The sequence below is a fragment of the Tenrec ecaudatus genome, chromosome 6, assembly GCF_050624435.1.
Source record: "Tenrec ecaudatus isolate mTenEca1 chromosome 6, mTenEca1.hap1, whole genome shotgun sequence".
In the NCBI taxonomy this organism is placed as follows: domain Eukaryota; kingdom Metazoa; phylum Chordata; class Mammalia; order Afrosoricida; family Tenrecidae; genus Tenrec; species Tenrec ecaudatus.
In genome coordinates, this window is record NC_134535.1 from 153397330 (window position 1) to 153421561 (window position 24232).

The following is a 24232-nucleotide window of genomic DNA, read 5'->3' on the forward strand; positions in this document are numbered from 1 at the left end:
ACCTTGCAGGCCTGGATAGGACAGAGGCTGTACACTGGTACATATGAGGGCTGGAGGTACAGGGAATCCAGGGTGGATGATACCTTCAGGACCAAGGGTGTGAGGGACGATGCTGGGAGAGTGGAGGGTGAGTGGGTTGGAAAGGGGGAACTGATTACAAGGATCCACATGTGACCTCTTCCCTGGGAGAGGGACAGCAGAGAAGGGGGGAAGGGAGACTCCGGATAGGGCAAGATATGACAAAATAACGAGGTATAAATTACCAAGGGCACATGAGGGAGGGGGGGAAGGGGAGGGAGGGGAAAAAAAAAGAGGACCTGATGCAAGGGGCTTAAGTGGAGAGCAAATGCCTTGAGAATGATTGGGGCAGGGAATGTATGGATGTGCTTTATACAATTGATGTATGTATATGTATGGATGGTGATAAGAGTTGTATAGGTCCCTAATAAAATGTCAAAAAAGAAAAGAGGAGAAAAAAATGATTAGGGCAAAGACTGTACAGATGTGCTTTATACAATTGATGTATGTATATGTATGAACTGTGATAAGAATTGTATGAGCCCCTAATAAATTGTTAAAATTAAAAAAAAAGAAAAAAAAGAATAAGAATGAGGCATATAATAAACAAAACCCTGGGGGGGGGGAAGAAAGCAAATGTTTAGAAAAAAATGATGCCAACATATGTACCAATATACTTGATACAATTGATGCATGGATTGTTATAAGAGCTGAGAGAGCTCCCAATAAAATGATCTTTTAGTAAATAAAAAAAAAGAAAAAAATACTTTGTACCCAAGATTATTAGTACATCTGTATTATTGCCTCGGTGATTGGAAATGCTTTCCTCTAATTAGCCAGTTCAGTGAATTTACCTCTTTGTTATCTGAGTGATAACTTTTTAAACCTAAATTTTATATCAGCCTTCAAAAGGAATGAGAAAACATTTTAAAGATCATAAACAAGTCTTAGATCATAAATTTTAAAATGCATTTCTTAGAAAATGTATATAAATAGAATAAATTAAAGTAGAAAATTAGAAAAAAAAATAATTGATAGCTTAAGGCGAAAGCCAATTATCGAAAAGACTTTAGAATGCTCTTTTGATATTTTTCTTTTCTATTTCTTTATATATGTTCAGGTAAGGCTTCATGAAGTTGAAAGACAATGAGTAGTGGTTAACTTAGTTACTCATTTGTATGACTAGAAGATTTTAAGTTTTGCTCTTTAGATCCTGTACAGACTGTGAATGTATGTGTTAGAATTTTAGTGTGAAATTATTGTAGACTCTTGTGCACATAGTTGATTTTGGGCGGACAGTTCGAGGAGCCCCTGCTACACTGAAGCACGCCTGAGACGCCATCTGTGGACGCAACCCTGCGCGCGCTTCACATAAAGTGCATCAAGTATGCAATAGGTGCTCAATAACGTTTTCTAATGAAAAAAATAAAATCACCTTTTATCTAGTTGCTAGTAGACTCATAGGCATAAATTATATGTTGAGCTTTTTCTATGTACAGTAAAATTCCCAAAGCCGGGTTAACATGAGAGCCATTTAGTAAAAACCAATAGTTTAACAATGAAAAAATTACTTGCTCAACAATAGCTATATGCTGCAGTATCATACACATTATTTTCATTATTTGTGTTTCCCTCAATATTACATATAAACCAACTTTTTATTTTCTACCCTGGCTTTCTAATTTTTTTTTCTGCAAAAGTGTTATGTACAATGTACTTCACACATTTTCCACAAATTGGATCTTCACTAGGACTAAAATCGCCTCTTCTTGTCTGCTAAGAATGTACAACTATATTTTCATCCCATCTTTCCCATGAACCTTTTGAAGCCCTCTCATATTAAAAAAAAAAAAACAAAAAAAACAGTTCCTTCTTTACCTGGAAGAAAGCTAACGTTATATGAGTACTTTTATGTGTAGGCGCTAATCTAAATGTTCTGTGTAAATTAAGTCATTTTCTGCTTCCAACAATGCCAAGAAGCAAGGTGATGGTGGCGGTTACTATCATTACCATTATACTAGTCCCATTTTACAGATGAGCAGGCTGAGCTTTGCGAGGTGAAGTGGCCTCCCCAAGGCCGCTGTATCTTAGAAGCAGGCAGAGGCCGGTATAAAATCCAAGCTGCCCAGCTCCTAGGCCGATGTTCTCATTTACTCCTTTCTACTGTGTAGTTTCCATTGCATTTCATCTGTGTTTGCCTGTCTGGTGCCCAGTGGTGTACCTTAAAATGGCAGAGGCTCAGTGCATAGCGGTAAACAAGCGTCATCTGTAGCCTTACCTTGGCTCGATAATCTTGTAAGCCAAACCACAGTGATATAGCAGATTTCCATCGACATGCTTGGCACAGCATTTCGGCCCTTAGGCGTATGGGTTCATGTTAAAATGACTATTTTTAATATTGTTGTGTCCCTCATGAATCTTAACCTACAAATCTCTGTTCATGAGAATCTGTTTTCCTCTTTCCATTAAGATAAATGTGTCTGCGTTGTTGTTTCCTTTTTTCATTGGCTTGTAACTATTGTGGGCCATGAGTAATGCGCCCCCCTTGTAAATTTTATTTTAACCCGCTTTACTGGAATCTTCTTCTGTTGGAGTTTGTCCTGTAGAGCAACTCACTGATATTGCAAGTTGTTTGGGTGTTATTCTCTCTCCCAATTAAATTTTATTGTAAAGTGTTTTTTTTTTAAAGTATGTCCTATCAGGCATGTTCTCCTTGTGTTTCTGTATTCGGTCATTTGTCAGGAGGTTTATAGAATAATTGTAACCTCTTTACTATCCACCCCCCTTAGATGTTAAAAAAGCAAATGTATCGGTTTTTATTTTGCTTAAGCCACATTTTTGTATTTCCTTCTGGATCAGAGTTAATCAGAAATAATATAGTATTTTGGTGATGGTGATATTATGATTCTTATATACTTTATATATTTTCTCCATCTTGCAAAAAAAAGAAAAAGAAAGAAAGCCTACTGCTATTTTGTCAATTCCATCTCATGACAACCGCATAGGACAGAGTAGAACTGCCCCTTCGGGCTTCCAAGACTAACTCGGCAGCAGCAGGACGCATCGTGGCTCTCCCCTGAAGGCAGCTGCTGTGTTTGGACGGCCTGCCTCGTGGCTAGCAGCCCAGTGTATAACTGTACCACCACAACTCAGGCTCCATCTGGAGGACTCTCCAATAAGACCAAATAGTCTTCTTTTTTTTAAAAGCTGCAGCAACTTTTCTGAGGTCTCACTTAACGCACACACAAAAATATGTACACTCACAAAACACTTAGACACACATACACACACAGTGTTCCAGGCATACTCAGCTCCCCTTCTTTCCCATTAACACATTTTTACTTGTACTTGAGATTGGATTTAGTGTAAATATGTTAACCAGTACATGATAGATGGGTATATAGATATAGATATAGTTGTGCTTATGCCCAGTTAAATATAAATTGATATAAATTTAATCTTCCTTCTGATTAAACATGGAGATTAAGCCTACTTATTTAGCTCGCTTTCCTGAAATGCCATGAAATTGACAGCACAGGGTGTTTTTAAAGGCAAACTGCCAAGGAATAAGAATATGGGAAGAAAAGGTAACAGCTACCCACTCTTTGGAAACCATAATGTAGATGTACATACAGTGAGCTCAGTCTACTCAGTAAAGTGACATTTTAGGCTGGTAGTGAAAAATTGGAAACCCAACCTGATTTATGTCCCCAGATCTTCAAAAGACTTGAAAATTGCCAACCCCAGCAGGTGGAGGTAATCTGAAAAACAGGACGCGTAGCTGAAAGCCTGTCTACAGAGCAGTCAGAGCCCCGAGACCCCTCCCCCACGCTGAAGTTCTGTCTCTGGGAGAGGATCGCACAGCGCGTAAGGACACACGGCACTGCTGAGGGCGAGAGGGCGGTGATGACAGCAGAGCCCTTGATACGCTGGACGTGGGACATGCCAACTGTTTCTACCACTCAGCTCCCCAAATGTTGGCAGCTAGGTGCTTGTCTATTAAGCAGATGCTCAGAAGAGTCTTCTCTGAAGAATATGACTAACCAGTCAAGAGTAAACCCAGCGATACGGGCGTCGGGGGGCACCAGTTTAACTGCCCAGCCAGACAACGGCACAGCGAACAGCTTGAAAGCGCCCACTCTTGCACCAGAACTTTCAACTTGCATTTTAGGCTTTTGGTTTTTCCCCCAATATAAGTAGACAAAGATGTAGCACTATTCATTTGAAGCCAGAAACTAACAGGAAAGACAAACCAAAACTAACATTTGGAAAAATGGAAACTTGTGTAAAACTATAGAATGAGGGGGGAAAAATTAAGTCTGTCAATGTCTGCAGAGATAAAGGTAGACACTGTGGTCACAAAATAAGTGCACGGTATTGTGGAGGTGGGGGACAAGGTATAAGATGAAAAACTTAGGAGGAGAGTTTGAAAATGAAAATGTGAAGAACTTTCCCAGAAAGTGGATTAAAAACAAAAACACAATAACAGAGAAAATAGTGGAGAAAATGAGATGATGAGCCAGGAGGTCTCACATCATAGTAAGAGTTCAAGAAAGAGCAAATGGGAAGGGGTTAGGGGTTAGGGTATCAACAAGGGAACTGTTGAAGAAGAGGTCTCAGAAATGACATAGGGGTTGCTAAGGCAAAGTGCCATGGATAAAAATAGGTGCACATAAAGAAAAAAACAGCAAAGTTTCAGGTTACAGACAAGACACTCCTATTGGCTTATACTGAGAAAAGTCAACTCCTCCCAATTAAAAACAAATGATTTCATATTTTGAAAAGTTAGAATGGCAACACCAGAAGCTAAATGACAGTGAAACAGTGCCTTTCAAGCAAGGACATTCTCCAACTTTGTTCTACAATAGCCAAACACTATGAAGTGTGAGAGTAAATTCAAAGTTTCAAAAAATGTATCTTCCATGCAGCCTTCTCCAGGAGCTACAGGAACTCGTGCTCCTCTAGAGCAAGAGAATAAACCCAGAGCAAAGAAGATGGAAGATTCAGGACACAGGGCACTCCACACAACCGAAAAGCGAAAGGACGCCTAGAGGATATTGAGGAGAGGTTTGAAGACAGCCGGGCAGCAGGCCTTGCCATGAGCACGCCCCGCGCCCACACTGGAGCAGGGCAGAACCATCTGAGCAAGATGACTGAGAAGATGAAATTCGTAGAATATTTACCCTGCTTGAGCATCTCCAAAGGTGATCTCACAACTTAAAGTGTGAGTTTGGGATAGAATTAGTGACTGACAAATCAAGAAACAAAGCAATGTGAAACTTCAAGGAAAACAGACTTGTGCAGGAAAGGAAGGAAATCAGTAGCAACTATGTGGTTCACCCATGAAGAGCTTTTACCTAATTTTATAGTACAAACTGCAGGACTGAAAAATAAACACAACTCTAGCTATATTGGCAGATTGCAAGGGGGAAAAGGTGGGGAGGGAGGGAGGGAGAAGGGAATTGTAGAGATGCAAACCTGGATGGGAGGGATTCTGGCCTTGAGTACCTTCTCTGAGTTTGGTTTTTGACCACAGAAATGATTTTCTTAAACTAAAAACAAAAAGAGAGAGGGTGATTTATTTCAATATTTGTTAGAGATTTTCACTAATGGATTCTATTAAAATGTGCTTTTAAAAAATGTAATTTCTTTTCCTCTTCAGAAATTAAAGCACAGAGCACGGGGTTGTTCACCTGACATCAGACAGATTGACCTTGATGTCAACCGCACCTTTAGGGACCATATTATGTTTAGAGACAGATACGGTGTTAAGTAAGTACCATTTCATATTATTAAATGTCAACAGACTTGAGAAGTAGTCTCTATCAAAACCTTCATGAACATCAACTTCTCTTGACTACAATTTTAATTCGGTGCTAAAGGTTTCTAAACTTGTAGATTGTTTGAGTCTGTTGTATGAAACTTAGGATGTAAGTTAACTTCAATGTTTTAACCTTTAGATACAGTAAGTGCTATCCAATTGGAATTTTATGATTTTGAAATTATGAAAATATATGGTAGATCATTTTATTTAAAATGTTATAGAAAGCAATGTTTTTTCTTGAGAACTGTAAGTGGTAAATATATTCATAGTACTCTGATCCTATGCATAAATGAAACTAAAATGAAAACAGGAAATTATGATTACTCTTAAACTAACTTGATATGGAAGTCAGGGCATTAGTACGACACATTGACTGCCATGGAATATATCACTGCTATGACCGTTTATGAGGGAAAGACACAATTTTGCTAATACCTATATGAGAGAACAACCCAGAGGAGACATATAGTGAGAGTGCTTTTTGCAAGCTTATATATTTGTGAGGGCTGACAAGGCAAGTCTGAAATCCATAAGGCAAGCCATCAGGTTGGAACTCTTGTGCATGAGCTGAAGCTGAATCCACAGGCAGAATTTCTTCTTCAAGAAAGACTGAGCTGTTCTCTTAAGGCTTATTAAATCAGACATAATCAGGTTATCTGGGATAATCTCTTCTATTTATAGTCACCATCGAAATTTGTACTCAGTGGAAGAAGTGGGTACTGTGGCTTAGCCAAGCTGACACATGAAACTATCACAATCCACCCTTTGTCAACTTGGCACTTGTATGCATTTTCTTAAACTGTTCTTAATCTCCAAATAAAGATAAATATAACAAGTGACCCTGAATTGTACACATAAAGAATGTTGGTTTGGTAAATGATTTGTTACATATATGCTCAACACACACACATACACACACACGAATTAAGTTATTACTACTGCTTAACATGATACCCTAATCTTGTTACAAGTAAAACCATACTAATTTTTCCATACAAGAGGAAGCCCATTCTTAGATGATGTTCATCCTTCTCATTTGATATCCTGTAACTTCAGTATTATGACATAAATCGAGCTATTGTTGATTCATCTTTTGTTAGATGGTAGGGGATGAGAAAAAGAAAACAGAAATACTTGGTTAATGTATACTCAAGCATTTATAACAGCACACAGAAGAAACACTCATCACTATTGCTGTTCGTGGAGTCCTGGTGGTATAGTGGTTATGCACTGCAGGTGGTTGGCAGTTGGAAACCACCAGGAACTTCGAGGAAGAGAGAATGGGCTTTTTACGCCTGTAAACAGTTACAGTCTCGGAAACCCACAGTGGGTCGCTGTGAGTCAGCATTGACTCAATGTCAGTGAGTGAGTGAGTATAGTTCTTCTTATTTCAGCAGCTTAGCATATGGTCATGGCTGGTATTTATAACTATTGGCTTTTCACTCTCAATCCATGTTCCCATTTCTCTCCGCAAGTAGCCTTTAGTAGTCTTGCCGAACTGGGTGGTTAGAGTTTTTCACAGACCAGAATTAAAAAGCATGGTAGATATCCTGTATTTCAGACATACTTTTCCATACCTCCATGTGTGATACCCAGTTCTCCTTGATAACAAACATCAGTCAATAGAGTAGCCCCCTTCTTTGCCTGTTGATTCAGAAGCATGGGAAGCCTAAAGTGCCTGAGTGGCAATTTCAGCTTCCTTTTCAGTAGAATTGTTCTTGTGTCTTCTGGTGGAAACATTTCCTCCTTTGAAACTTTTACTTCTAGATCAGCAGAACCCATGATTGCAGACACAGGAAGCAAAAGTATTGATAGTGAATTATTAGCGATAACGAACTCATGGTGACCCTATAGGGCAGGGTAGAACTGCCTCTGTCGGTTTCCGAGCCCATAACTAACTCTTACTCGAAAAGAAACTACCGTCTTTCTTCCAGGAAGCTACTGGTGGTTTTAAACTGCAGACCTTAGGAATTGCCACCCAACTCTTAACCACTGCTCCTATGTCACCAGTGCTTCTATTAGAATGAAAGGGTGACATTATTATATATAATAACAAGTCTTAAAACTACTAAATGATAATTAGTTAATAATGATCACAGTTATCACTGTTATTATTATGTTACCCCCTCATTCACCTGTAAATCCTGAGTGAAACAGACAGGACACTGATTTCAAGCATATATAGTGTCCTTGAGGATAATACCTCAGCTCCACAAGGTATTGCCATGCACCCAGTGTTGTCACTAACTCTTCAGAAGGCCATTCCACCACCCACTTAAGCCTATTGCTTCTATGGTGATGATTTTAGAATGAGAACATTTGACCAAAGAGGTCAACAAATATGGTATATAATTTTTCCCCTAACAGATTGAATGGTATCAAGTCTCAGTTTTAGACTGTGTAGAGTAATATGTAAATATTTTTTTTACAATAGTGATTTTTTTGCAATTTATTTACTTTCAGCTAACTTGTTTGTTTTAAAAATGTTTATAATTTAAAATGTGAAAAAACTTATATTTAATGTAATTGTTTTTCCTTAGGCAACAATCCTTATTCCATGTCCTTGCTGCGTATTCTATTTATAATACGGTAAGTTAGAGCAATTGGCCAGCAGTTCTCTGAGTTGTCTTCTCAGGAATTGGAATCAGTTTTCTAGTTTTTCTTCTTGGTGTTAGATCATCTCTACAATCTCTTAACACCACGGTAGTCTTTCTATAAACCACCTGTAGGTAGGTGATCTCAAACTAAACTCTTGGGTAATAGATCCTAGAGTCCTGTCTTCCCCACCCTATCCATCCATCTCTCTCTCTCTCTCTCTCTCTCTCTCTCTCTCTCTCTCTCTCTCTCTCTCTCTCTCTCTCTCTCTCTCTCAGTTGTTTTGCTATTTGATTTGTTTCAATTCTTAAGCAAATGAAACAGAATGAGCTGTCCAGGGCAGGAAGTTGGGGATGATGCTCATAGTATTGGTAATATGGATCTGTAGGACCTGTTATCCCTGTCCCTCATGCTCTACTTGCTCCGTGGCTCAGTCTTGTATCAAGGAACCTTGTAGTATTTCTAACTCCATCTTATTTCCCCCCTGCTTGATGCTTCCATTAGAAGAAAACAGTGTTGAACATAATGTGGGTGTTAAATAAATGCTGTTGACTGGTTCCAGGGAGTACAACTTTTGAACCTTAGCAGTGTAATTTCTATTCTAATTAAGACCTTTAAGTAGACAAGGAACAAAGTCACTCAGACAAGGGCAAGGTCAAAGGGGGTAAGGACTTCTCGTGGAAATGACGCACTGCTGGGCCTCGTAGGAATTAGAGTTTCAAGTTGAAGCTTTCAGTGACATAGCTAGTGATCTTTACTTGTCTAAGGTCTCGTGGTGCCCCTTTGAAATGTATTTTTTTATCAGTCTATTAAGTATATACCACCACTTAAATGTAGTTTGTGGCTTTGTTTTAATTTCATACCCTATTAGTCACTCTCAAGTAATTAATTATTCCCCTGGGTCAAGTGCCCTCCATTGTCCCATCAATATTGATATCTGTGGTACAAGCAAGAATCACGAAGGCGACACCCTAAGGGACGGGCTGTGGGGGGCTATGGGCAGTTCTCAGAGAGGATGTGGGCTGGGTGAGCATCCTGGAAGGTGTCTGCTCTCGAATTCAGAAATGTAGAGGACACAAAATCAAATTGGGGATAAGAAAAATCCAACTCACTTCCATTGAGCCGATTCCATTGTATAGTGACACCATAGGACAGGGTAGAACTTCCCCGGTAAGTGTGAGACTATAACTCTTTACAGGAGTAGAAACCTGACACACCGATGAGCAGCCCGACACGCAGCCCACGACACCAGTTGGGAATTGTAGGAGAAAAATAGCAACATTTGAGCAAAGACGAATATACTGAGCTGAGAACTATACATGAAAAAGAAATATAATACTAGTATTGCTCTTTTTAAAAAGTCTCATAGTATCAAACAGTAAAGAAGTATATAGCTATAGACATTATTCTTGAACAGCATTTCACCCCCCACAGTATGTGGCATAATATTATAAAGAAATCATACTTGCCAATTAATGTGGTGTTAGGCATTTTCTGATATTTTATAGATCAAAGTTTTAATGTGCCTATGCATATAATTTGATTTAAATTTTTTCTTTGTTTTTATGAATTCTTTAGGAAGTTGGATACTGTCAGGGAATGAGCCAGATCACAGCTTTACTCCTTATGTATATGAATGAAGAAGATGCCTTCTGGGCCCTGGTCAAACTATTCTCGGGACCCAAACATGCCATGCATGGTGAGAAAATGCCACCTTTTAAAATGGTATAGACAAGGGGCAGCGGGTAAAGGAAAAATATAGAAGGTGCTCAGTAGAGCGAGTATAACAAACTTAATGACCAGGAACTTGTTCAATGAATAAATATTTATGACTCATTTCTTCAAATTTGTTGTTGTTGAACTTTTCTAAACATTTTTGTTCACGTAGCTTTTCCTTTAATGCTTTATTAAAGTATATTGTTGGCATTTGAAAATTCTTATCTGACTTATACCCCCATCAAAGGAAACTAGTTTAGGTGCAGAACAATTTAGAAAGTAAAACTGTATTGGATAAGCAAGAGATACTTTTAGTTCAAAACTTTTAGGCAGTTAAGAAATGATCTCTTCAGGTAAATATTTACCATTGTCAGTATTTTGTGATGCATAATGCTTTGTTGAAAAATCACAATTGTGAGGTGGCACTTAGGTGTTTTAAGGAAATGTTGCATGATACTTGATTTGTTGCATGATACTTGATTAGTTTTATATCCCAAATGTTGTTGTGTGGTTTTTTTTAAGTTTTATTTTCCAGTCATAAAAATGATGACATTTTAAATAAAAGGCTACTAATACGTTCTAGGCAATTGCTTGCTTAGTATTTCAAAACATGCATAAGTGTTTGGGTTTTGGAATATTGGTGCTTTTTAATACTTTTTGCTTACATATGTCAAGCATATGTGATCTTTATTTTTTTAATTTTTTAACTTTATTTTTAAAGAGCTTGGAGTACAACTTGTAGTAAAAGTGGCATTTGTCCATGTATTATAGAGATTATTGTTTTCCAAGTGGTAATACCAAATAAAGAGTAATTCCAGCACAGTTCAGGGATAGATCATTTCTGAAGTTAGAGACTCTTTTGTCATGGGGCAGTGTTTTATGAAGAACCCAAAATGTTCAGAATATCAAAGTTTGTAGAATTGTTCTCGTGAGAGTACATTCACTCTTGTGCAAGCAGGAATATTTAAGAATGATCCAAAGCTGATCATTTTCATGTCAGTCACTGCCAATTATGTGGTAGTGTGTATGTGTTGGGGAACCTGTCATGTGTTAAAAGTGATGTGTTTACACAATGATGGCCTTCTGCATTTTGCTGGTGATATTTGTGGAGGTACTCTGTAACTGTGTGTGTGTGTGTGTGTGTGTATTTATTTTCTCCCTTAATCTTCATTTTTGTTTTTTAACATACTATCCTCACCTAACCCCAGGAGAAAGTGGATGCGCTCTGCTCCCGTAAAGATTACAGCCTTGGAAGCCCTAAATCAGGAGTCCTCAAACTTTTTAAACAGGGGGCCAGTTCACTGCCCCTCAGACCATTGGAGGGCCAGACAATAATTTTTAAAAAGCTATGAACAAATTCCTATGCACGCTGGACAAGTCGGCTGCTCAGCAGGACAGGCAGGGGCGGCAAAACACCCGGTGGGCCGGATAAATGTCCTCATGTGGCCCGTGGGCCGCAGTTTGAGGGCCCCTGCCCTAAACAATGTTTCTCCTGAGCCAGAATCTACTGGACAGCAGTGGGACTGAGGGATCTTTAATATTAGCTGTTTTGTATATTTTTACAGTTTATGAACTTCAAAAGTAAACTACATTACATTTTTTTACTACCACCCAGTAGACCAAAACAAAACAAAAACCCACTGCCGTCAAGTTGATTCTGACTCATAGGATTCCAGGCCTTAAATGTGGATGGGAGCAGCGAGCCTCATCTTTCTTCCTCAGTGCAGCCGATAGGTGTGAATCATCAGCCTTGCGGTCGACTGCCCAGTGCTTATCTGACAGTGCTGCCAGGGCTCCTTATCATTTAAAAAGGCATCTTGGAAAAGCAACTCTTCATCAAACTTCCTTTTGCTTAACTGTGGGATGATATTGCTGATACATTTTGAAGCACATGTAATAGTACCATTTAAGTACCATATAATTATGTGGAAGACTGTCCAATTTTGGAAAACACTCGTTTCTTTTAAACATATTTCAGAGCTTAATGTTAGGAATTACTGCTGCCAGTTTAATCAGTAAAGCGATATTAATAGTGAGTCTGCAGTCCTAACATTTACATTTGCAGTACAGTGTGGGGCATTACGATTGATATGCTTAGAGATACTTAGTGCTAGGTCTGTCTGTGAGATGCTGTAAGTCATGGTTACACATTCTTTGCATTCCCACTATGAAAGTGGTATCACTTATTCCTATCTAGAATCCAAATTGTGTGAGTCTGGGTAGACTAGAGAAACAAATCCATGGGAAAGTCAGCCCTTGAAAAAGGTTTTGAAAAAAGAAACAAATCCATGGACACACATATGTGTATAAGAAAGAGATTTATATACAAGAGCAATAGAAAATTGAGAAAACATCCATAGTCCAGATCAATTCCATAAGTCTGATACCAATCTATCAAGTCCTCTTCAGATTCACGAAACACATGCAATGACGCCGAATGTAGAAGATCACAGGCCAGTTGGTAGAAAGTCTGTGGATCCAGTGGCATCGGAAACATCTCAGCGCTGGCAGGAATCTCTGCACGGCTTCTCTAGCAACCAAGGCTGCATCAGGGTGTGTCCATGTGTCTTGCCAGCTGCTGTGTCTCCCAGGGTGTGAGCAGAGAGCCTACCTCCTCCAAGAAGGAAGCACCGGATTTCCCAGAATTCTCAGGAGAAGGCCAAGCCCACACAAAGGCCTCATTGGCTATGATCTGATTGACAAGCTAGACTCCACCCCTACACTCTTAATCCTCAAATTGACAAATGATTATAATCTACCACACAAATGAAGGCCGAGGACATCAAGATTGAAGAGCAAATCTGAGATATCTCTGAAAAGTGAAGAAATGTGTGATAGCTAAGCATCCTAAAACTAGGGTTATTAATCAAGGATATTGACTTTTCTAAAATGAAGCTTTTTTGTGTGTGTGAAAAGATCATTTTAGTGGGGCTCCCTACATCTCTTAAAACAATCCATTCAAATCAAGTTTTTCTTGTGACCAGGAACATGGCACTGATAGAAAATGTTTTTTTTTTTAATGAGTACTAAATGAGGAACAGAATTTCTATGTCTGGAACTTTGTACACACACTTAGAAAATGTAGAATCGATTAAGAAACAGTCTTATCAAAACAATCATATTGATGTGAATTATTGGGGTCATCTCCTCATAGAAGGGTCAAAAGGAAGGGGCGAGCCAGCCAGCGTGCAGTAGAGCACCAATGACACGCACAATGTTCCTCTAGTTCTTTAATATCCTGCACCCCCACCCACCCGCAACTATCATGACCCCAGTTCTGCCTTACAAATCCGGCTACCCTGGAGCATGTACATTAGTACAGATAGAGCTCTCAACACACAGAATCCAGGACAGATAACCCCTCAGGAACAGTAATGGGAGTAGGGATACTACGAGGGTAGGGGGAAGGTGCGGGGAGAAAGGGGGAACCGATTGCAGTGATCTACATATAACCATCTTCCACCCTCCACTCAGTTGTACAAAGAACAGAAATGTAGGTGGAGATAGGACAGTGTAAAATATGAAAATAATCTATAATTTATTAAGAAGGGTGAAGGGTGCGGGAGGGAGGGAAAAAAGAGGAGCTGATACCAAGGGCTCAAGTAGAAAAAATATTTTTAAAATAATGGCAACATATGTACAAATGTGCTTGACACAATGGATGTATGGATTGTTATAAGCCCCCAATAAAATGATTTATTAAAAATAAAGAAACTGTCTTGCCCAGATTATAAAGTTCCTCCCATTCTTAAAAGAACAATGTTTTCAGTTTTCAGAAACATGTTTTTGTGGGGAGGTGGACTCAAAAGATAAAATAAGTCTGAGAGACTTGAGTTAAAGTAAAAGAAATATCTTTACTTTGTAGCGCTATTTAGAAATAGGTTCATTTATATCACTAATGTCCAAGAAGATAATGGGTAATGTACTGTTGTTTCCCCATGATTCTTTTTTAAAAACATGTAACATCTTGCAAAGTTACATAGAAAGTCACAGGTTGGAAAAAGCTAATGTGGAGAAATCAGTCCATTGTACATTTGCCCTTTTTAAGGGACTGTGCAACATACTGACTAAAAGTGTAGGATAAACTGTAAGGGGTTAAGGAAGCCTGGCCACTGAGCCCATTCCGGCTCAGGTTGACCCTGCACAGAGTAGGACCGCTGCTTTGGAAAGCACTCGTTTCTTTTAAACATATTCAGAGCTTAACTTTAAGAAATATTGCTGCCAACTGAATCAGTAAAGCGATATTAATAGTGAGTCTGCAATCGTAACATTTACATTTGCGGTACAGTGTAGGGCATTACGATTGATATGCTTAGAGATACTTAGTGCTAGGTCTGCCTGTGAGATGCTGTAAGTCATGGTTTCCCATTCTCTGTATTCCCACTATGAAAGTGGTATCACAGATAACTCTCTAGAATCCAAATGAAGGCTGAGGACGTCAAGATTGAATGGCAAATCTGAGCTATCTTAGGCTGTAAGTTTTGGCAGGAGTAGAAAACCTTCTTTCTCCCATGGTGGTTTTGTTACCTTGTGACTTTGGGCCCCAGCACATAACCCACCAGGCTCCTTAGTGAATTAGGCACACCGTTAGTACTAACAATGTATAAATTGATAGAGAGTGCATAGATGATATTTTCTAATTAATTCAAGCTAAAATACACTTATTTTGACATGATCTGATCAAGTAGTGCCAGTTTATTTTAGCTGATGGATTATAGAACAGATTAAAGGTGATTAAAAACTTTGGGAATAAAACACAGACTGCTGGAGTCAACCTCAAAAGAATGATAAATGTTTGTTATGTAATGTATTTTCATTAAAACAAAATACTCAAGATCAGAATGTCCTTTGAAAAAGCTAGTATTTAGGATATGATCTTAGCAGAACAATAGATGCTCCTGATAAATGTCGTTAGTGACTGTTCTTCTTAGTGCCTCCGTTTTCCATTTCACTTGGGATACCTTGGCCTCTTCCGGGGTTTTACAAGGTTGTAGACGATCTTCAGCAAGCAAATGCTTGGCTCCATGTTTCATTACCTGGAATGTATACCAAATCATTTTCCTGATGTGGAGGAAATATTTTTGGCAATACTGTTTTTCACTTTTGATAGTTATGATCGAAGAAAATACGTTGGATTTTAAAATGGAGATTTGTTCCTGTTATTTATAAAGTGCTGTGTTTGTCTTTATGTTCTAGGCTTTTTTGTCCATGGTTTTCCTAAACTGTTGAGGTTCCAAGGACACCATGAAAAAATCCTGAATAAATTTCTGTCCAAGCTGAAGCAACACTTGGTAGGTAGACATGACGCTGACTTCTGCCTACAGCCAGAGTAAAGCTAGAATAAAGTAGCTGTGTCTTAATTCCGGATATCTTTCTAATTTATGTGTTGTTGATTTCATTTACCGTTCTCACTTGTTTGAGAGTACTCGTTTGGTAAAATGTAATACTACAGTACTATCACTGCTCTCATTCATAAAATCAAACCTCTTCTTTGAAGCTGATAAAACAAACAATACTTTATAAGAATGCATGATTTATCAGTAATTTTGGAGTTTAAAAATTGTGCAGAAAAGAAAATGTTTTAAGGATCATACCAACTTGTTCTTAGCAAACAGTATCTAAGTTTTACTGCAAAACACAATTTAGTAAAGCAAAGATATTTTACTTTGAAATATTTAAAGATCAAAATATTACCTTACAATCCTCTCTGAAGAAAGGGTTTATTCTTATAATTTTGACAAGTGAAAGAAAAAAAGGGAGAGAGAAAACAAACAAAAAAACAAAACCCACTACCCATAATCCAGTGTAACAAAGACTTCCGTGAGATGGTTCTCTTTAGTTGGGCAGCTGCCCCACAGTCTTCCTTAACGTTTGCATTTATTTTGTCATGCTTTGTTTATTGCAGTTCAACCCTTTTGAGGTTTTTTAATTTTTCTCCCCAGGATTCTCAAGAAATCTACACAAGTTTTTACACAATGAAATGGTTTTTTCAGTGTTTTCTTGATCGTGTGAGTATTTATAAGACTCAATCATAAAGTTGTAAATAAAGGGTGAGGCAAATGTTAACCTTACTCCTGTTTTGCTTTTAATCACAGACTCCATTTACACTCAACCTACGGATATGGGATATCTACATTTTTGAAGGAGAACGAGTCCTTACTGCTATGTCTTATACAATCTTAAAGTTGCACAGAAGTAAGACAATGTTTCACTGAACTACTTGGAGCTCGGGGTAGTACTTTTAGAGTGGTTTGGGAAGGTTCCTGAAAAGCAGTGGAGAACTGCCTTCAGTTGGTGGTGTGCTGGCATCACTGTTCCCATGTGACTCACCGTTGAGCACGTTGCAGAGGCCTGCATGCTCTCCCTCTTCTCTCAGGTTCATTTTCACGCTTCAGCACTAAGTTGATGGTTCCAAGGTGCAATGGGATGGCTTTACTAATGACGTTCCTAATAAATGTTTGTTTTCACAGCGCCCTGTTCACTCTTGTCCTTTAGTCTGAGTCTCACATTTGGGTAGGAGAGGACATTGTCCATTACTGTTTCCTTCATCCAGGAAAAAGGCCCACAGCTCTGGCTGTCCACCAGAGATGAGGACTCTCGGATCTTCTCTCTGCTTGGCTGCATTGTGGCCTCGGGGGCTAGTACGTTCCATGTCTGTAGTTGCATACATGTAGCAAGGCTTTTCAAAGCCTTGAGTGGCCACACAATAGACAAAACTGGACAGTAAGACTAGGGAGGTGTGCACTCCTTAGAATAATCCCCCTCTGAGATCAGAAGGGCAGCATTTTCCCAAGGACAAAGTTCTGAAGGCAAGAAAGAGGAGGAATGGAAACGGGAGGAAGGTAGAGTGAGTGATGTTACATTGTGGAGCTTGCAGCCAATGATAGGAAAGAAAATGTGTATGAATTATTGAATAGATAACTGAGTTGCTCTGTAAACCATGCAATTCACAATGAAAATATATATGTTTTTAAGTTTTGTTATCTAGATATAGTTACCTATTTCATTTTAGAAATCTTCCAAAGGCTTGTATAATTTGATGTGGTAAGCCTTATTCTAAAAGTCAAGAAATGAGAGGTTTTCTCCATGAGAAAGTCTCAATTCAGCCATAAAAATTAGATAACTCTTCTTACTATGCAGAGAAGACTCTTTGAAGTCTCTAGAGCAGAAGTTCTCAACCTGTGGGTCGTGACCCCTTTGGTGGCCAAACGACCCTTTCGCAGGGGTTGCCCAATTCGTAACAGTAGCAAAATTACAGTGATGAAGTATCAACGAAAATAATTTTATGGTTGCGGGGGGGTCACCACAACACAAGGGACTGTATGAAAGGGTTGCAGCATAGGAAGGTTGAGATCCCCTGCTCTAGAGTGATCCCGGTCATCCAGCATAGTTTCACATGTCTACTCGCGTGCTCTTCTTTAGTGAACCTCTGTTCAGCTTCTCAACAAAATCACAAGCAAATTGAGTGCCTGGGGCTCATGTTTTATTTATTCCCTCCCTCCTGCCCTTCCTTCTTCCTTCCTTCCTTCCCTCCTCTACGCCCTTCCTTCCTTTGGTGGTTGATGTTGTAAGCTAAGTACTTGTGAGGTGATTTAATATGAATTATCGATTACTTACTTGGGAAAAAATGAAAATAATGCCAGATTATCCAAATTTAAAAAGGAGTGAAAGTGTCTTTTAAGAGCATTCTTGTTTCCCTTCTTAAAGCAAAGTATTCAACAGTGCTATGGTTCGTTGGCCCAGCATACACATCCATGCAAGACGCAACAATCGACAGCGTTGCAAGTCTCAGGGTTCTGTTAGATACACATCAGCATACGTTTTCTCAGTCTGGCTTTCTTTTTCTTTCTTCTGTCACTCATTTTCTCTCCCCGACCCTTTTACTTCCATTTTCTCCTTAGGGCTTATGAACTGGCAAATATATAGAACAAACGTTTTATTTTTACTAAATGATTAACGTTTGCGGGCCCAGCTTAAAAATGTTCATGGAAAGTGGAATAAAAAGAAAGTGGAAATTTCCATGAACTTTTTAATCCCACCACAGTCCGTCCCTTTGTGCTTATTGTATAGTCTACCACGTGAAACAGAAGATTCCATCTCCGCAGCGCTGTCGGGCCGGAGAACAGAACTGCCCCGGTGGGGTTCTGAGGCGCCTGTCTTCGTGGGAGTAGACAGCCCCGTCTGGCTTACTTCGGTTCTATTTCAGAGAGCTCTCCTAGAGCTGTTTTGCAGCTTGAGTCTATAAAACTTTTGTTTTCCTTGTTTGACACTTGAATTTGTTTTCAGAGAGGGAGTAAATTTTTTTCATCTTCATCTTTTTGTAAATAAACTTTAAGCAGAGCAATTACTTTATATGCTACTGTAGCATTAGATGAAATAAATTTGAAAATCTGCCTCATGTGATGGATTTTGCCCCCCACCCCCCACCCCTTGGGTAACGAGATAAAGCTTACATGAAGTTCCTTTATCGCCTCAAAATGGTCTGGGTGCTTAACCACCAGTTGTTAGACAGAGATTGCCTGCCTTCCTGCCCTTACCCCTCCCCCTCACTTCCCTCCCTCTCTCCCTCCTACCCTCCCACCCTCCCCCACTATCTGCCCTCTCTTCCTCCTTCCCGTTCCTCACTTCCTCCCAGCCATCCATTCAGCCTTTCGTGCGTTGTATTGCTTTATGAATATTTACAGACGTGTTCTTGGCATTTCATCGCGGATGGGCTTAAAATGGCACACACACAGGAACAAGCTGGTGTCCGTCACTGGAGCCCTAATGGAGGCTCTCTGCCCTGGTAAAGATGAGTCAGAATGGACTCGATAGCAGTGATTTGGTGTGAGTGGTACGGGTAATTAAGTAAATCATAGTACATACATACATACAATGCATTTTTTGTATAGCTATTAAAAATGGTAGTATAAAGAGTACTTACTGAGAAATCTCCATGATACATAATTGAATGGAAAAAAGCAAGTATAACAGCCTTGAAAGCTCAGTTTATTTCTGTAACTTGATCCACATATGCACATAGACATCTACATGTAGGCTACTTGTACAATTGGGGTGAGTTTTGTGGTTGACACAAATCACAAACAAAATTAATAATTGCGATTTTAAATACTCTTTACACACAGTGTGTTTGCCTGTGGCAACTGAGGACCAATAGCAACAAAGCATTTCCATGCTGGTTGGCGTGGTCTTTCTCTGTCTTTTTCTCCAGGAAGGCTGGGGATCACATGGAGGCATCAGCAGTATCCTCCCCACCCCCTAGCCCCCAGTAAGCATCCCTGTCTCCCTGTGTCAGTCTCAACATCATAATTTTGTCTTGAGTTCTAATGATAGTCACCGTGCCTATGTAAGTTGTGTGCTTTGCCCCTCCCTGCCAGAATGCTGTGTAAGAATAGAATATGTTATCTTTTCAACCTGAAGTAGCTGCTGACGTGTTTTTGTTTCTCTTGTTCTTTCCCAGAACATCTAATGAAGTTATCTATGGAAGAACTTGTAGAATTTCTTCAGGAGACCTTGGCAAAAAATTTTTTCTTTGAAGATGATTTTGTAATAGACCAACTTCAGATTTCTATGGCAGAACTCAAACGAGCAAAATTGGACCTTCCAGAACCTGGTAGGAAATAGCCAAATCCTGTGTTTCTGAATGGTGGTGACGCTGGGCCACGTGGCAGGGTCATTTGGGCGACTGTGTGTCAAAGCAGAAACGTTACACGGGGGATGACATAGTCTAAATCAATCTGGATCTGTTGTCTTATTCTAGGATAGGACAAGTGAGCATATTAGAACAACAAGTATTCACTTAAATTGGGAAAGCTTGGCATATCCTATGGTTCAGCAGTAGAATTCACGGTGTTTTACATCAGCTTAACCATAAGTGCTTTTTATACTTAACGCCCTTTTTTGTGAAACTATATGCAGTAGCAGAGCAAGTGAAAGTCCCACTTTCTAGATGAGAACGCTGATAGTAGTGACTTGTGTGTTGGCTGTTAACCACAAGATCAGCAGTTCTAAACCACTAGCTGCTCTGTAGGGGAAAGATGGGGGCTTTCTACTCCAATAAAGAGTTACCGTCTGGGAAAACCCAGAGGGACAGTGCCACCCGATCTTGTAGGACAGGATCTCTATGCCTCCGGGTGGGAGGAAGTTGTCTAGTTTTGCTATCAGAGAGGTGCTGGCCTCAGAGTGACTTGGGAACATTCTTCCTTGTCTGAATTCACCAGTGAAAACATCTGGGCCTGGAGTTTTTGTTTTGCTGCAGGTGGTTAATTATTAATTTAATTTCTTTAATAGTTAAGACTCTTCAAATTACCTGTTTAATTTTGGATGACTTAAAGTTTGTAGCTTTTGAGGAATTTTTCCATTTCATGTGAATTTTTAACAGGTGCATGTGCTTAGAGTTACTGCTAGTCGTATTCTCTAAACCTAGTATCATAAACTGATTCTGACCCCCACAGCATCATAGCACGGAGCAGAACTGCTCCATAGGCCCCCAAGGCTCTTAGTCTTTCCGGAGCAGACTGCCACAGCTTTCTCCCTCGGAGCAGCTGGGGGTGCAAACCACCCACTTTTTGGGTTACCTGGCCAGCTTAGTCTTAGTATCCTTTTTACGTCAGCTGTCGTAGTTATAGCCTTCTGGGTTCCCGATACTGGGAATCCTGGGTCTCACCTCTTTTTTTTCTTTGTCAGTGTTGCCCAGAGGTTTTATAGATCTTTTCAAAGAGCCAACTTAGAGTTTTATTGATTTTTTCTTTTTTGTTTTGCTGTTTTAGATTTCATCAATTTGTGCTCTTTTCTCTTTTATTTCCTACTGCAGACTTCAGGTTTATTTTGTTTTCTGTGTCAGGTTTCTTGAGTGAAAGCTTAAATTATTCAGCCGAGTTCTTTCTTTGCTAGTATAAGCATTTAGTATTATAAAATTTCCTCACCCTCTGCTTTAGCTGTGTCCCACCATCTTGACTTGTGTTAGTTTTATATTATTTCCTTTAAAACATGATTTTGGAACATGAATATGACCCATCCACATTAAAATTACATTATATTATTATATACACACATACATAGTAGACACATGCTTGAGACTTCTGCACATACACTTTCCAGTGCTGCTGTAAAAAAAATAGCACACGTTGTTGATGTTTGAAAAACAAACTTGCTTTCTCATGTTCACGCCAACGTCCAAATTGGGGTTTGGTCATATCCGTTCCTTCTGTAGGCTTTTTTACTTAGTTTCAGACCAGTGTTTGGTGACCTCTGGCGACCTTAGCTTTCTTTTGCTTTGGGCCATACCTGCCACTGGTCACAAAGCATCTCTTTTTAAGTATGTGTATGTCCAGGTCTGTGTCTGGCTTGCTTTTTGTGCACCACTAATTAGAAAGGATTACGGTTAGGACCCACCAGTATAATCTCAGTAACATAACAGGAATCCCCTCCTTCCAAACACGGTCCTATTGACAGTTACATGGGTTAGAACTTTTATATAACTATCGGGGAGAGAAAATTCAATCCACAATACATACTCTTTATTTTTTATATTATCCTATCTGTGTATCACTGACAGGGTAAGTTATGGTATCTGCTATCATTGCTTTCATTAATTTCTCTATATAGTCATTGTATATCAAATTTTAGAGCACCTCTAAAGTTAAAGTGCTATCATTTTATTGCAAGATAATTAAAGTAGTATAATTAAATTAAATGAATTTAAACACTTTTTATAAAAAAATACCGGGAATTCAGTGTCATTGACTCAACTCTTCTAAGCAAGAAATAAAGAAGTCATTGAATCTTTAATATATTGCATTTAATAGTAACTCTCAAATTTATATTTTGCTTTTTCTAATTCATCCTTGAACTTATAATAATTTATTTTTAATATGTAATCACAAAATCTCAGTGTTACCAAAAAGCAGTCACTTCTTGCCATTTCCCTCGTGTATATTTAAAGAGTTATGCATCAGACTGCTATCTCTGAGGTCAATAGTTCGAAACCACCAGCCACTCCTCAGGAGAAAGCCAGGGCTTTCTACTCCCATAACCAGTTACAGTCTGAGAAACCCACAAGGACAGTTTTATCCTCTCCTTTGGGGTTGCTATGAGTCAGCATCAACTCAGTGGCAGTGAGTTTGATTTTGTTTGTTTGTTTGTTTATACTTAAATACTCCAGACATTTGTAAGTGTGTGTGTGTGTGTGTGTGTGTGTGTGTGTGTGTGAGACATTGTGGTAGTATGTATAGTGTTCTGACTTTCTTCATGTTTCAATATGTCTTGAAGATCACTGCATGTAATTCCAATTCCAAAACCAAACCTCGTGCCACCAAGTCAGTTCTGACTTACAGTGACCCTCTCGGTTTCCAAGTTTGTAAATCTTTACTGGAACAGTTAACCTCGTCTTTCTCTCGTGGAGTGGACAGTGAGTGTGAACCATCAGCGTCGCAGTTACTGGCCAAATCCTTACCTGTCAGTGCCACCAGGGCTCCTGTGAAACCAGTAGAGGTGCTGCTGTATCCTTCTATTAGCTGCATAGTGATGAACTGTGATCACGTATGATATGTGTAAGATAAATTTCTAGATGTGAAAGTCATCCAAACAAACTCACTGCCAGAGTCCATTCAGACTGTTAAGGACCCCTCCCTGGTTTCCCAAGGCTGGAAATCTTTGTGGTAGCAGAAGGCCTCAGCTTTCTCCCTCTGAACAAGCGGTGCCTTTGACTTTGTGGTTCCAGATAACCCACTGTGTCACCAGAGTTCTTAGAAGTGAAACACGCAGGTGAAAATGTGTGTGCCTTTGGATTTTGATAATTGCTAAATTGCTCTCCAGAATACTTTTTACCAGTTTCATATTCCCACCAGCAATGTATCAGAGTACCTGTTTTTCAATATATATCAACACAACACTGCTTAAAATTGTTTGTAATAATCACTCACAGTTATCTGTGCCAGATGCTGTTCTATAACACTTTAGACTTACAGTTAGTGACTTACTCCCCCTACAACCTGGTGAAATAAACACTTCTATTCTTCCCACTTTGTAGATGAGGTACGGCACAAGTTGAGTTTCCTAGAGCCTTATATAACAAGTAAGTGGTAGAACCACAATTTGATCCAGCTAGTCAGGTTCCAAATGTCCTTCCCTTAACTACGATATGAAGATACCTCACAAAGTTCACAGGAAATGCAAAGACAGTGGAGTTTTTCCATGAACTTTTGAAGCCCCCTGGTACTACACAGTTTCTTTACGTGGCTTTGGAGAACTCTTATCTTCTGCCTACAGTATACAGTCATAGGTGGTTTATTTGCTTTTTCTCTCTGGATGCTGGGCACATTATCTTTGGAATTCAGCCTGATTATCAAGCATCTCACCGGCAGTTTTTCAGTATCAGATTTTCTGGGAAAAGAACTATGCCTCAGGGTTTTGTTGTTGTTGTTATTTTTAGTTTTAGGGACAATTTCTTACTACCTTTGAGTTTTTATTCTGTAAAATTTCTTGAGGCCCCACTTCACCAGTGCCCACATATCATTCATTGTCTGTGGTTTAGTTTACATTTATCTTGTAGCAGGCCTCCCTTTCAGTTGCTGATTTCTTTTCTAGCCATTTCTGCTCAGTTCTTTGCTGGTTTTGCTTCATTCGTTCATTCTACAGCACCTTCATTTTGGCCCCTGCGTCTGCTGAGCGTGTATCACACAGTGTGGAAATGCTAGCTCCTCTTCTAGTGTGAATCAATCCTGAAGACCTGGGTTTAAGTAACTGGGTTGACAGTTGAAGTAGTAACATGATTCAAAACGTTTCTTGCATACTGGGTCGGTGATCTTGAGATAGAAATGTTCCTTTGATCTCCTCAACTGTCTGTTATGCACATGAGGCCATTTCCCAGCAAGTTGGTCAGATGGTGGAATTCATTCTAGTTAGAAAGCCGCTGCTAATCCACTTTGACCACAGGCCAGCCACTTTGGATAGAAGTCTGTAACTTATGACCTATGTAGCAGAATAAACAGAAAATGTTTCATAATATGAGAGCGGGCCACTTTCATGTGAGAAATATGGCATGCAAATAATCTTTTTAAGAAAGGGTTCTGTTGCTTT

At 39.3% G+C, this 24232-nt stretch overlaps 1 protein-coding gene across 2 annotated transcripts in view; it reads left to right on the top strand.

Annotated features, from left to right (window-relative positions):
• The window catches only part of USP6NL (USP6 N-terminal like), a 167246-nt gene that overhangs the window by 129078 nt on the left and 13936 nt on the right, over window positions 1-24232 (top strand). For both annotated transcript variants that reach the window (XM_075552389.1, XM_075552390.1), the window contains exons 8-14: window positions 5681-5790; window positions 8383-8431; window positions 10016-10136; window positions 15350-15444; window positions 16096-16161; window positions 16249-16348; window positions 19614-19766. In XM_075552389.1, coding sequence (XP_075408504.1) covers window positions 5681-5790; window positions 8383-8431; window positions 10016-10136; window positions 15350-15444; window positions 16096-16161; window positions 16249-16348; window positions 19614-19766 — 694 coding nt within the window. The remainder of the gene's footprint in view (window positions 1-5680; window positions 5791-8382; window positions 8432-10015; window positions 10137-15349; window positions 15445-16095; window positions 16162-16248; window positions 16349-19613; window positions 19767-24232) is intronic.